This window comes from Clupea harengus, chromosome 13 (genome assembly GCF_900700415.2).
Source record: "Clupea harengus chromosome 13, Ch_v2.0.2, whole genome shotgun sequence".
NCBI classification, from domain to species: Eukaryota; Metazoa; Chordata; class Actinopteri; order Clupeiformes; family Clupeidae; genus Clupea; species Clupea harengus.
Window position 1 is genome coordinate 24,701,010 of NC_045164.1, and position 13,620 is coordinate 24,714,629.

At 42.0% G+C, this 13,620-nt stretch overlaps 2 protein-coding genes across 2 annotated transcripts in view; both read left to right on the top strand.

Annotated features, from left to right (window-relative positions):
- Positions 1–8,679, top strand: part of LOC122133426 (CUB and zona pellucida-like domain-containing protein 1) — a 28,087-nt gene extending 19,408 nt beyond the window's left edge. Inside the window, exon 4 of the transcript XR_006152750.1 lies at positions 8,644–8,679. The gene's annotated coding sequence lies outside the window, so the exon portion shown is untranslated. The remainder of the gene's footprint in view (positions 1–8,643) is intronic.
- Positions 1,310–8,709, top strand: LOC122133425 (deleted in malignant brain tumors 1 protein-like). Its single transcript, XM_042709632.1, has 4 exons — positions 1,310–1,773; positions 4,406–4,726; positions 7,097–7,405; positions 8,504–8,709. Exons 1-4 carry the CDS (start codon positions 1,563–1,565, stop codon positions 8,530–8,532), a joined length of 870 nt encoding a protein of 289 aa, XP_042565566.1. The 5' UTR covers positions 1,310–1,562; the 3' UTR covers positions 8,533–8,709.
- The last annotated feature ends 4,911 nt before the right edge of the window (positions 8,710–13,620 follow it).

Sequence of the window (13,620 nt, forward strand, 5' to 3'; positions counted from 1 at the left end):
CACAGCCAAAAAGAAAAAACTGACAAAAACAAAAGTTTCAGGCAAAAAGCAAACACATGCACAAAGTGACAGAATATGAAAAATCTGATAATACAGATAGTGATGAAGATGACCTGTCATGCTAAGAACTGCACAACATCACAGAAACAGATAGGAAAATGATATGGATAACAACAGAGTACACAGGTTCAGCTTTGTCCGTAATCTCTGAAGCTGACTACAAAAGACTGTTTTCCAAGCTACAGCTAGAAAAGACCCCAGTGATGTTAAAAACATACACTGGTGAGAGAGTGTCTCCTAAAGGAAAACTTAAAGTGGATGTGACTTATGGTGACAAAACACACAAGTTGGAGCTCTATGTGTTGAAAAATGGAGGACCAGCTCTTTTTGGGCGAGAGTGGTTAAGAAAAATCCAGCTTGATTGGCATGCAATTAAAGCCCTCAACATATCTCCAAGCCTCAAGAGCCACAAGTGTAGCTCTAAACAAAGACTGTCTCAGCTCTTAGAAGAGCATGCAAAAGTGTTCGAGAAAGGCATTGGCAAGATGAAACACATTAAAGCAAAGATTGAATTGGATGACAATGCGACACTGAGATTTCACAAGGCACGTCCAGTGCCATATGCACTGCGTCCGAAAATTGATGCAGAACTTCTGAGCCTAGAGGAATCTAACATTCTCTCCAAGGTTGACTGGAGCGACTGGGCTACACCCATTGTTCCCGTGATTAAAAAAGGGAAAAGTGGAGGTGTTCGCATATGTGGCGATTTCAAGGTGACCATTAATCCGGTGCTGCGTACTGTACAGTATCCTCTACCACGAATCAAAGACATCTTCTCATCACTAGCTGAAGGGGAGACGTTTTCGAAAATTGACCTGTCTCAGGCCTACCTTCAGATGGAAGTAGAGGAATCGAGTAGGAAGTTGCTAACCATCAACACGCATATGGGACTGGACCAGTATAATAGGCTTGTATTTGGCGTCGCATCAGCTCCAGCCATCTGGCCAAGAGCGATGGAGCAAGTACTTCAGGATATACCAAGAACACAGTGTTATCTCGATGACATCTTGATCACAGGAAAGAATGATGAAGATCATCTCCAAAACTTCAGCATAGTGCTCAAAAGACTAAGTGACTATGGCCTAAGGGCGAAGAGAGAAAAATGCCAGTTTTTCAAGAGTGAGATATCATATTGTGGTCACATCATTGACAGATTTGGCTTACATGAATCACAAGTCAAAGTGGAAGTGGTGCTAAAAGCCCCTAGCCTGATGTTGTCATACTCATAATTCTAGTCAGAATATGAGTCTGATACTGCTCCATTGGGACATCTCAGACAACCTGAAGCAAACAGTGTTGATTGCTCTGCCTGACAAAAAAATATGGTCATGTAATGCCTTCTTTGTGTCGTCGTCCCCCCCCCCCTCACTTTATCTCTTAACATTTTTACAGGACCGAACATAACGGATATACGACTAGTTGGGGGCGACAGCTCCTGCTCTGGGAGAGTGGAGGTACAGGTCCGTGGCACCTGGGGCACTGTGTGCGATGACATCTGGAACATGCCTAATGCTGAAGTGGTTTGCAGACAGATTGGCTGTGGACCAGCCCTGACAGCTCATTCCAGTGCTCATTTTGGACAGGGCAGTGGACAGATCTGGCTGGATGATGTCAGCTGCACTGGCCATGAGTCGTCTCTCTCTCAGTGCTCACATATTGGCCATGGCATCCATAACTGTGGCCACCATGAAGATGCTGGGGTAGTCTGTCAAGGTAAGGCTGCACATCTGTCTTTAGGGATAAAGAAGTCTCATTTTGTAAGTGTGTGCTAAGGATAAGAAGTATGTAGGTATCTGCAGTGTTTAATAAGGATCTATTTCTTTAAGTGTAAGCACTCCCCTATGCAGTGTTCTCTTATTGGTTTTTCGCCATGCGCATGTATACATGGAGTGCAGAACCTTAAGTAAACTAAGTGATGTTTCACGTGTGACTTTAACCTCCGAGAGAGCCTGATTATTTTATTAATAAGTAGTCGCATAGACACGACCAATTGGTGACGAGAAATCTACGAACCTAACAAGCAAATGGAGCTTAAAAGTACATGGAATGAGAAGTCGACTGGAGGGAAGGCGAGTGAAAACAAACAACAGCACTAGAGGAGTAGCAAGGCTAATGAAGGATGCGTGGGTAAACGTGAATAGCTCACAGTAAACGACGCATAAGTACACTTAAACGGTAAATATCAGACTGAAGATGGCTTATGTTGGAAAGGTAGACGAGTTCGATAGTGCTAATGAAGACTGGGAAGCGTACATGGAAAGAGTGGAATTGTATTGTGATGCCAATGATGTGGAGGAAGAGAAGAAAGTTTCCGTTCTCCTCAGTCTAATTGCAACTAACGTACAACGTACAATCTCCTTCGCAACCTAGTTAGCCCAGCCAAAACCGTCCAGCAAGACATTCGATGATATTCAGAAGATTTAGCAAAACCATCTAAAGCCTAAACCTCTAGTGATGGCTGAAAGATTTAGATACCATAAAAGAAATCAAGAAAAGGATGAAAGCATTTCTGACTACATGGCCGAACTGCGCAAACTTTCACAAAATTGCGATTTCAAAGATGGACTTTCTGATGCATTAAGGGACAGACTAGTATGTGGCATGCATTGCTCAAGCACACAAAAGAGGCTACTGTCAGAAAAGGACTTGGACTTAGAAAAAGCACTGGCTATTGCAATGGAAACAGTAGCTAAGGATGCATCAGAATTACAAAAGAAAAGCGTTGAAAATGAAATGCATAAAATGTCCATAAATAACACAAAAGAGCAGAATTGTTACAGATGTGGAAAATCCTCTCATGACGCAAATGACTGTTGGTTCAAAGACAAGACCTGCAGAAAATGCCAAAAACAAGGTTACATAGAAAGAGTGTGTAAATCAGACAAAAAGCACAGCCAAAAAGAAAAAACTGACAAAAACAAAAGTTTCAGGCAAAAGCAAAACACATGCACAAAGTGACAGAATATGAAAAATCTGATAATACAGATAGTGATGAAGATGACCTGTCATGCTAAGAACTGCACAACATCACAGAAACAGATAGGAAAATGATATGGATAACAACAGAGTACACAGGTTCAGCTTTGTCCGTAATCTCTGAAGCTGACTACAAAAGACTGTTTTCCAAGCTACAGCTAGAAAAGACCCCAGTGATGTTAAAAACATACACTGGTGAGAGAGTGTCTCCTAAAGGAAAACTTAAAGTGGATGTGACTTATGGTGACAAAACACACAAGTTGGAGCTCTATGTGTTGAAAAATGGAGGACCAGCTCTTTTTGGGCGAGAGTGGTTAAGAAAAATCCAGCTTGATTGGCATGCAATTAAAGCCCTCAACATATCTCCAAGCCTCAAGAGCCACAAGTGTAGCTCTAAACAAAGACTGTCTCAGCTCTTAGAAGAGCATGCAAAAGTGTTCGAGAAAGGCATTGGCAAGATGAAACACATTAAAGCAAAGATTGAATTGGATGACAATGCGACACTGAGATTTCACAAGGCACGTCCAGTGCCATATGCACTGCGTCCGAAAATTGATGCAGAACTTCTGAGCCTAGAGGAATCTAACATTCTCTCCAAGGTTGACTGGAGCGACTGAGCTACACCCATTGTTCCCGTGATTAAAAAAGGGAAAAGTGGAGGTGTTCGCATATGTGGCGATTTCAAGGTGACCATTAATCCGGTGCTGCGTACTGTACAGTATCCTCTACCACGAATCAAAGACATCTTCTCATCACTAGCTGAAGGGGAGACGTTTTCGAAAATTGACCTGTCTCAGGCCTACCTTCAGATGGAAGTAGAGGAATCGAGTAGGAAGTTGCTAACCATCAACACGCATATGGGACTGGACCAGTATAATAGGCTTGTATTTGGCGTCGCATCAGCTCCAGCCATCTGGCAAAGAGCGATGGAGCAAGTACTTCAGGATATACCAAGAACACAGTGTTATCTCGATGACATCTTGATCACAGGAAAGAATGATGAAGATCATCTCCAAAACTTCAGCATAGTGCTCAAAAGACTAAGTGACTATGGCCTAAGGGCGAAGAGAGAAAAATGCCAGTTTTTCAAGAGTGAGATATCATATTGTGGTCACATCATTGACAGATTTGGCTTACATAAATCACAAGTCAAAGTGGAAGTGGTGCTAAAAGCCCCTAGCCTGATGTTGTCATACTCATAATTCTAGTCAGAATATGAGTCTGATACTGCTCCATTGGGACATCTCAGACAACCTGAAGCAAACAGTGTTGATTGCTCTGCCTGACAAAAAAATATGGTCATGTAATGCCTTCTTTGTGTCGTTGTCCCCCCCCCCCCCCCTCACTTTATCTCTTAACATTTTTACAGGACCGAACATAACGGATATACGACTAGTTGGGGGCGACAGCTCCTGCTCTGGGAGAGTGGAGGTACAGGTCCGTGGCACCTGGGGCACTGTGTGCGATGACATCTGGAACATGCCTAATGCTGAAGTGGTTTGCAGACAGATTGGCTGTGGACCAGCCCTGACAGCTCATTCCAGTGCTCATTTTGGACAGGGCAGTGGACAGATCTGGCTGGATGATGTCAGCTGCACTGGCCAAGAGTCGTCTCTCTCTCAGTGCTCACATATTGGCCATGGCATCCATAACTGTGGCCACCATGAAGATGCTGGGGTAGTCTGTCAAGGTAAGGCTGCACATCTGTCTTTAGGGATAAAGAAGTCTCATTTTGTAAGTGTGTGCTAAGGATAAGAAGTATGTAGGTATCTGCAGTGTTTAATAAGGATCTATTTCTTTAAGTGTAAGCACTCCCCTATGCAGTGTTCTCCTATTGGTTTTTCGCCATGCGCATGTATACATGGAGTGCAGAACCTTAAGTAAACTAAGTGATGTTTCACGTGTGACTTTAACCTCCGAGAGAGCCTGATTATTTTATTAATAAGTAGTCGCATAGACACGACCAATTGGTGACGAGAAATCTACGAACCTAACAAGCAAATGGAGCTTAAAAGTACATGGAATGAGAAGTCGACTGGAGGGAAGGCGAGTGAAAACAAACAACAGCACTAGAGGAGTAGCAAGGCTAATGAAGGATGCGTGGGTAAACGTGAATAGCTCACAGTAAACGACGCATAAGTACACTTAAACGGTAAATATCAGACTGAAGATGGCTTATGTTGGAAAGGTAGACGAGTTCGATAGTGCTAATGAAGACTGGGAAGCGTACATGGAAAGAGTGGAATTGTATTGTGATGCCAATGATGTGGAGGAAGAGAAGAAAGTTTCCGTTCTCCTCAGTCTAATTGCAACTAACGTACAACGTACAATCTCCTCGCAACCTAGTTAGCCCAGCCAAACCGTCCAGCAAGACATTCGATGATATTCAGAAGATTTAGCAAAACCATCTAAAGCCTAAACCTCTAGTGATGGCTGAAAGATTTAGATACCATAAAAGAAATCAAGAAAAGGATGAAAGCATTTCTGACTACATGGCCGAACTGCGCAAACTTTCACAAAATTGCGATTTCAAAGATGGACTTTCTGATGCATTAAGGGACAGACTAGTATGTGGCATGCATTGCTCAAGCACATAAAAGAGGCTACTGTCAGAAAAGGACTTGGACTTAGAAAAAGCACTGGCTATTGCAATGGAAACAGTAGCTAAGGATGCATCAGAATTACAAAAGAAAAGCGTTGAAAATGAAATGCATAAAATGTCCATAAATAACACAAAAGAGCAGAATTGTTACAGATGTGGAAAATCCTCTCATGACGCAAATGACTGTTGGTTCAAAGACAAGACCTGCAGAAAATGCCAAAAACAAGGTTACATAGAAAGAGTGTGTAAATCAGACAAAAAGCACAGCCAAAAAGAAAAAAACTGACAAAAACAAAAGTTTCAGGCAAAAAGCAAAACACATGCACAAAGTGACAGAATATGAAAAATCTGATAATACAGATAGTGATGAAGATGACCTGTCATGCTAAGAACTGCACAACATCACAGAAACAGATAGGAAAATGATATGGATAACAACAGAGTACACAGGTTCAGCTTTGTCCGTAATCTCTGAAGCTGACTACAAAAGACTGTTTTCCAAGCTACAGCTAGAAAAGACCCCAGTGATGTTAAAAACATACACTGGTGAGAGAGTGTCTCCTAAAGGAAAACTTAAAGTGGATGTGACTTATGGTGACAAAACACACAAGTTGGAGCTCTATGTGTTGAAAAATGGAGGACCAGCTCTTTTTGGGCGAGAGTGGTTAAGAAAAATCCAGCTTGATTGGCATGCAATTAAAGCCCTCAACATATCTCCAAGCCTCAAGAGCCACAAGTGTAGCTCTAAACAAAGACTGTCTCAGCTCTTAGAAGAGCATGCAAAAGTGTTCGAGAAAGGCATTGGCAAGATGAAACACATTAAAGCAAAGATTGAATTGGATGACAATGCGACACTGAGATTTCACAAGGCACGTCCAGTGCCATATGCACTGCGTCCGAAAATTGATGCAGAACTTCTGAGCCTAGAGGAATCTAACATTCTCTCCAAGGTTGACTGGAGCGACTGAGCTACACCCATTGTTCCCGTGATTAAAAAAGGGAAAAGTGGAGGTGTTCGCATATGTGGCGATTTCAAGGTGACCATTAATCCGGTGCTGCGTACTGTACAGTATCCTCTACCACGAATCAAAGACATCTTCTCATCACTAGCTGAAGGGGAGACGTTTTCGAAGTGACTATGGCCTAAGGGCGAAGAGAGAAAAATGCGAGTTTTTCAAGAGTGAGATATCATATTGTGGTCACATCATTGACAGATTTGGCTTACATAAATCACAAGTCAAAGTGGAAGTGGTGCTAAAAGCCCCTAGCCTGATGTTGTCATACTCATAATTCTAGTCAGAGTATGAGTCTGATACTGCTCCATTGGGACATCTCAGACAACCTGAAGCAAACAGTGTTGATTGCTCTGCCTGACAAAAAAAATATGGTCATGTAATGCCTTCTTTGTGTCGTCCCCCCCCTCCCCCCTCACTTTATTTCTTCACATTTTTACTGTAGCGGATATACGACTAGTTGGGGGCGACAGCTCCTGCTCTGGGAGAGTGGAGGTACAGGTCCGTGGCACCTGGGGCACTGTGTGTGATGACCACTGGAACATGCCTAATGCTGAAGTGGTTTGCAGACAGATTGGCTGTGGACCAGCCCTGAGTGCTCCTTCCAGTGCTCATTTTGGAGAGGGCAGTGGACAGATCTGGCTGGATGATGTCTGCTGCACTGGCCATGAGTCGTCTCTCTCTCAGTGCACACATATTGGCCATGGCATCCATAACTGTGGCCACCATGAAGATGCTGGGGTAGTCTGTCAAGGTAAGGCTGCACATCTGTCTTTAGGGATAAAGAAGGCTCATTTTGCAAGTGTGCAAAGAATAAGAAGTATGTAGGTATCTGCAGCTTGACTGGGTAGTTACTGGGTGCTCAAGCACATTCACAACTGTTGACACCATGAAGATGCTGGGGGCAGTCTGCCAGGGTAGGGCTTAGGGCTGTCAAAATTGCTCAAAAATGAGGTTTGAATATTCCCTTTAAAAAAACACATATATTCGAATATGGTTGCGCATTAGGCACGTCAATAACAGGACAAATTAATACAACGAGACATAATTACTTGTATAGGTAATTTATTTAAGTTTAAACATATTTAACAACATACTACCTACACAAAAATAAGTAAATGAACTAATGGCCAAGACCGCAGACCTTGGCCTCTCGCTCGCACACACGCACTCTTTCTTTCTCTCTCCCGCATCGTCGCTCTCTCTGCGCATATCGGTTTAAATGAACGCCAACAATAAACAAGTGCTGAGTGCTGATCAAGAGTTTTGTGCAAGCAATTTAAGGTCGCGATTCTTGTCCCAAATGTCGCAGGCTTCATTCAGTGATTGAATACGGTACCTCGGTTCCAGTACTTCACAGAACTCCCTGAAGCCTATCCCATCCACCACACTGATCGGCCTCATGTCCTTGCATATGAACAAAATCAATTTTTGCGTGCAGGCCTCCTGTCGTGCCGCAGACAACAAGCTTGTGGCGGACGGCGCAAAATATGTATCCAAACTTGGCTGTTTCGCTGAAGTTCCACATATTATTATAATAATAATAATGCATTTTATTTGTCATTCAGAAGAATCTCAGAGTGCCAATGAGAAGCTGTCCTTGCTCAAATGTATGTGAAAAGTATGAGAGCTCCCATTGACTTCCATTTGGCCGGCGCCCCACCAGGGAGGAGGGGCTTATCTCAGTGATAACGAATGGCAATATATTATATTTGGTCACATTTAAGTGGTTGTTGACAGGGGCTTACGGTCTCCCACACACATTTAACGCGTTAACACAGTACATTTCTTATTTTAATTGTTTGGTATATAATGTTGTTTTTTTTTTTTTTTTTTTTCATCTCAATTTTAGGAGGGGCGGCGCCCTTGCCCACTGGTTGAGAAGACTGCTTGAGGACAAAGTGGCTAAGGTCGATGCCAGAAGACACCACTAGTGTTCTCATCAGTCCAGAATAATCACTAATTCAATCTATCATCATTTCCTACCTACAAATCATGTCTGTCATGATGGCACTCTGATGCCTTACTGAACATGTCTTTCTTTCTTTTCATAACCTTTTGCCTCAACAAAATTATTAAAGCATTCCAAAAGACAAACAAGAGTTGTGCATGCTTTTTTTTGTGTGCTGGTCATCCAGCTAAGCATTGATCATGGAAACACTGCATTTCGATAGTGAGTTTTAAACAATCACAGCAATAACAATTGTGTTTTTTCATCCATGCACTGTCACATACTTGCTAATTACGCAGAATGTCAACAGGAATAATTTCGATGCTGCTATGAGATACTGAACAATAGTCAGCCAGGCCAACTGAGACCTAATAAGACAAGGGGTCAATGGGGGGAGAGTACCAAAGAGCAACTGGCACACCCTCTTCCATTAAAAAATTGAAAAATGTGAAGATTTTTGTTAATAAAATAGTGCAAGTGCTTGGATGAGTCTGTCCCTGGGGAGATGTGCCCATATGTTTGCCACTGAGCACAACGACTGTACAAAGCACACACAGCTTGGCATCTTTCACTTACTTTATGAAGGAATGAAGCCAAAACTGGTCTGCCATTTTGGCACAATTGCAGCCACAGTCTGAACAGTAAGTGCTTTCTGCATTCAGAATCAAACCACATTTGGCTTCACTTTGGACTGAACATACACTGTCCATGCTTTTCACAGTCATTGCACTGAGCACAATAAAGCACAAACAATGAGTCATGCTGCTATACACATTGGTCTGAAGCGAGAGAGAGGGGTATACTCCCAGACTGATACTCACAATGCAGGATAGATGGGAGGGTGTGGTCAAAATGTGCTCTTGCTCAACCACACCACGGGACAAAGCTGCTCAGGATGCCTTCAGTTTTCTACACTTAGGGAGGGAATGGCAGCTTCTGCCTGCAAGGCATTGCTATATTCAAGTGCAGAAGTGCTCGTCATATTGTTACCAGCAGCAGCTGGCTTCACATGGGGGATCTCCTAGAGGTCACTGATGACACATGGGGGCATAGGCGGAGATCCCGGGGGAGACAGGGGGGACGTGTCCCCCCCCCCTACCATAAAGTTGTCCCCCCAGACAATCATTGTAAACACAAATAAATAATTTGGAATAATATAGTAATATTAAATAAAAGCACAACACAAGCGGTGCTAATTATAAACGTAAAACAATGTGTTTTTTAAGTGTTGAAAAATAATGAGAATATTTGTATCATAAACAATTACGTTTCACATTTATAGTCATGATTCTATGAGGCATCGTGATGTCCTAACATTAATAAAAGCACTACACGAACACTGCAAATGGCATTGAATAAATAAATAAGCACCAATCTCAAGCGTGTGGATATAGCCATGGTGGAATAGAACGAAGAAGACGTTTATTTACATGCAGCTGAATTCCTCTTTGAAGAGCCTTCATCATTTGCGTTTGAACTTTTGACATTATTTGTGTGTAAGTAGATATTTTGTGTTAACTGCTATTCTGTATAGATCCATATAGGTTTTCTATGAGATTGTATAGCTGGCAAAACCTGAGATGTGTTTCCAATCTCATAGTTTCTCCTCAATTCTGTATCACTGACTCTTTGTGCCCCCCCCCCCCCCCCCCCCCCTTACTCACATAGACACAAATATACACTGACTCAAGCGCACACACACACACACTACTACTGGCCATTGTTTTAAATTATAATGCATATCCTGAGACCTGTGCAAGGCTTAACATCAACTGTTTCTGTGATTGTACTAAATAAGTCATGAATAAATAATACGTTATTGCAATAGTTTTGCAAAGCTTGTCGTACTGATTTCAACATAGGTCACGGCGGTAAGAATGACGTCAATCAATATATCAGGCATTACTTTGCATTCCACATAGCAATGCCTCGAGGAGTTTCAGTGGTTAAAAAAAATAGTCACAGAGAATAGAACAAGTTTGAACAACAGCACTTTGTGCTTTCTTTTGTCTTGCAAATACAGTAAAGGGCATAGGTTTGCATAGGGTCTACTCTACTCTATAGGGACTAGTCACGACCAAAGTTTGGGAAAGACACAATTGTCCCCACCAATATTTTGTTAATTTTAATTGACTGTTAGAAAAAATTATTTTGCACAATATATTTGCAAACTCATTCGTATTATTATCTATACTATGTTCGTCGCCCAGAAGAGTGAAAAATAAATGTCAAAGTTTTCCACCCAGAGAGTAAGTAGCTATCAATAAGCCCAGGTCGCTGTTAGTTAGCTATCTAGTAGGCTAACTACCCACACAGTGCAAACCTGCAAGGCTAATATCGCCACCCATTCTACAATGGAAACATGTTTTGAAAGTTGTTAGTGTAGAGCATGTCACTTTTGCTTGTATTAAATCTATCCCTAGCGTCTGCAATCTTTCGACCAGTGTGTTAGCAGCAGCTGGTCTTGTTGAAGCCAGAAGGATAAAGCTAACCTGCCCCCATAATCGGACCATGCTAGTTTAGCCTAGTACCAGCATGCTAGCAACTCAAAAGTGATATTATCTAGTGATAAGTAGGCCTATACGATCCCTTGGATAGTAATAAGGCTGTCTCTTGTAGCGAAAAACAACTGTTTCCAAATCTTAGAGATAATATTCAATCAGTCAGAAGTCCGAGTGCGATAAACTGAAGTTTTATTCAAAACGAGAGCGGTGGTCCATGGAGCAGCTCTCAATCTAAAACCCAATGCAATGCATTGACTTTTTATACACATAATTCGTCACTTTCTGCAAGTCATGAACCTCAACCTCCATCTACACTGACCCAATCAGAATATTTTCTTATATCTCCTCCTTATATCCACGCTTTTAGCCACTCAGAATATTCTCGCTCACCTGTTGCGAGGGAACTTTTGCTTTGGGGGAGATAGACCCTCCTGCCAATTTACTCGGTATCCCTTTTTTGGAGGCCTTGTCTGACCTTGACTGCCATCATCTTGTGTGTGTGTGTGTGTGTGTGTGTGTGTGTGTCTGTCTGTGTGTGTGTCTGTATGTGGTTGTGTGTGTGTGTGTGTGTGTGTGTGTGTGTGTGTGTGTGTGTATGTGTGTGGGTGGGTGGGTGTGAGTGAGTGACCCCCCTCCTGACTGCTTGTTACTTACCACTAGCCTGCACCTGCATGATGGCCTTCATGCTTGACCTTACATGATACCCATCCCTGCACACAGGCCCAATGACAATTGTAGCTGCAATTCTGCTCTATGACCACCACAGCAGTTTTACAATCATAATTTTCAACAATGTTCCCTGTAACCTCTCGACCAATGTCAGCAGTCAACTAATCATGGTTAGTGTCTGTATTAAATTGATGAATTACTGTGCAGTAAAAACAGCAGCCTGAAGCTACAGATGTAGAGCAGGGTGATGATGAATCAGCATCAGGGGTTCAGGTGAGACGTTGAATTGTCCATTTTGGTAAAGATTGCATTAAATTGCTGTTTTTTAAGGGATGTTTAGACAATGTTACCCATGAATGGTATCATTTACACTGGCTATTTTGAGAATAAATGTTATACTTGTAGGTAGTAAAAAGGTGCTATAAATTGGGATGCCCAAATGTATGCATCATATTATTCATTAATACATTATTTCATTGCTCAGAAATCCAGTACAGATGATGTAGGCCTAGTACAGCTCCATAAAACCTGAACCAATTACCTACATATTAAAAATGTATTTCAGAACAAACAAATGCATTGCATTGAATTGCATTCTTATTAGGTAATTTTGTTTATAAAGGCATTATTTTGAAATGCATTCAGGAAACTCAGAAATCCAGTGCACATGTAGTGCAGGTTGAGGAAGCAGCAGCTAGACCATCAGGGCTTCAGGTGAGGTCTTACTTATGTTTGGGATATCCGAAAAAGGACAACAAAAGTGATGTTAATTCATTTATTGAATTATTTATTTTTGGTGCAGAATACGGTTTTGTATTTAAACTAAGGTTTTATTATTCTTATTATGTTTAAATCAGTTCCAAGTTCCACATGAAATGCCCTGTATTGTTATTCCTAGGCTTCTTCTTCTTCTTCTTCTTCTTCTTCTTCTTTGTACCGAACTTCTGCGCTTAATTCAGCTCGAACCGCTTAACTTAGAAACTTCTTTCAAACTTTGGCGTGTAGGTCTTAATCTAAAGGACACTTATGCTATGTATCATTTTTCTAAACTTTATACTTTTTAAGATATTAAAGAAAAACTAATACAAATATTCCCATTGACTTACATTGGGCCATTGTGACATCATAATAGGGTCATTAAACTGGCTTGCACCTGTGCTTCACTGACACTTGCACCAAGGTTCCAAGGCTCCTCTTCTCTCTAGGTGCGTTTCCATTAGGGTGACCAGATTTGAGTTTGTGAAAAAGAGGACACTTCGTCGCGGACCCCGCCCCCTCCCCCTCCATGGAGTTTTTGGACATATTTTTCACATCCAGATGACCCAGCTCCCTCCCCGGGACGAAGTTTTGACATCTTTTTTACATGCAGATGTCATGTACTATTGTAAACGATGCAACTAGTGGAGGCGGCAAGGTGCTCAGTGTTGCCAGATTGGAAATGGCGTATTGTAATGTAACAGCGAGGTTACGCACAGGGGCGAATCTAGGTTCCCACTTTTTTTGGGGGGGGGGGCTAAGCCCCTAGATTAAACCTATTATTCTTCCTGTGACCCAGTAAAACTAGGGGGGTCTGGAGGCGTGCTCCCCCATAAGACATTTTTGAAAATATCCTTTTAAATAGTGTCCTCTACTGGGCTTTAGGAAGAGAAATTAACCAATTTAGATTTAAAATATGGCACAACAATAAACATATTGAAGACATCTGCTGAGATAGGTGCTAATTATACTGTAGCATGGTAGGGATTTGCAGCTCAAGTGAGTAGGTAAACGTTGTAGGCTAGAGTTCACCAGCTAGTTATAGTAGGGTAGCATACCCACAGGATCAATGAACCGGCATGATAAAAG

What these genes read in the sequence shown, in the direction of transcription:
- LOC122133425 (XM_042709632.1), top strand. Translation starts at nt 1,563, where the DNA reads ATGCCTAATGCTGAAGTGGTTTGCAGACAGATTGGCTGTGGACCAGCC. An exon ending in TGCTGGGGTAGTCTGTCAAG is followed by an intron (nt 4,727 to 7,096) that starts GTAAGGCTGCAC and finishes TTTTTACTGTAG; the next exon opens with CGGATATACGACTAGTTGGG. An exon ending in TGCTGGGGTAGTCTGTCAAG is followed by an intron (nt 7,406 to 8,503) that starts GTAAGGCTGCAC and finishes TCTCAATTTTAG; the next exon opens with GAGGGGCGGCGCCCTTGCCC.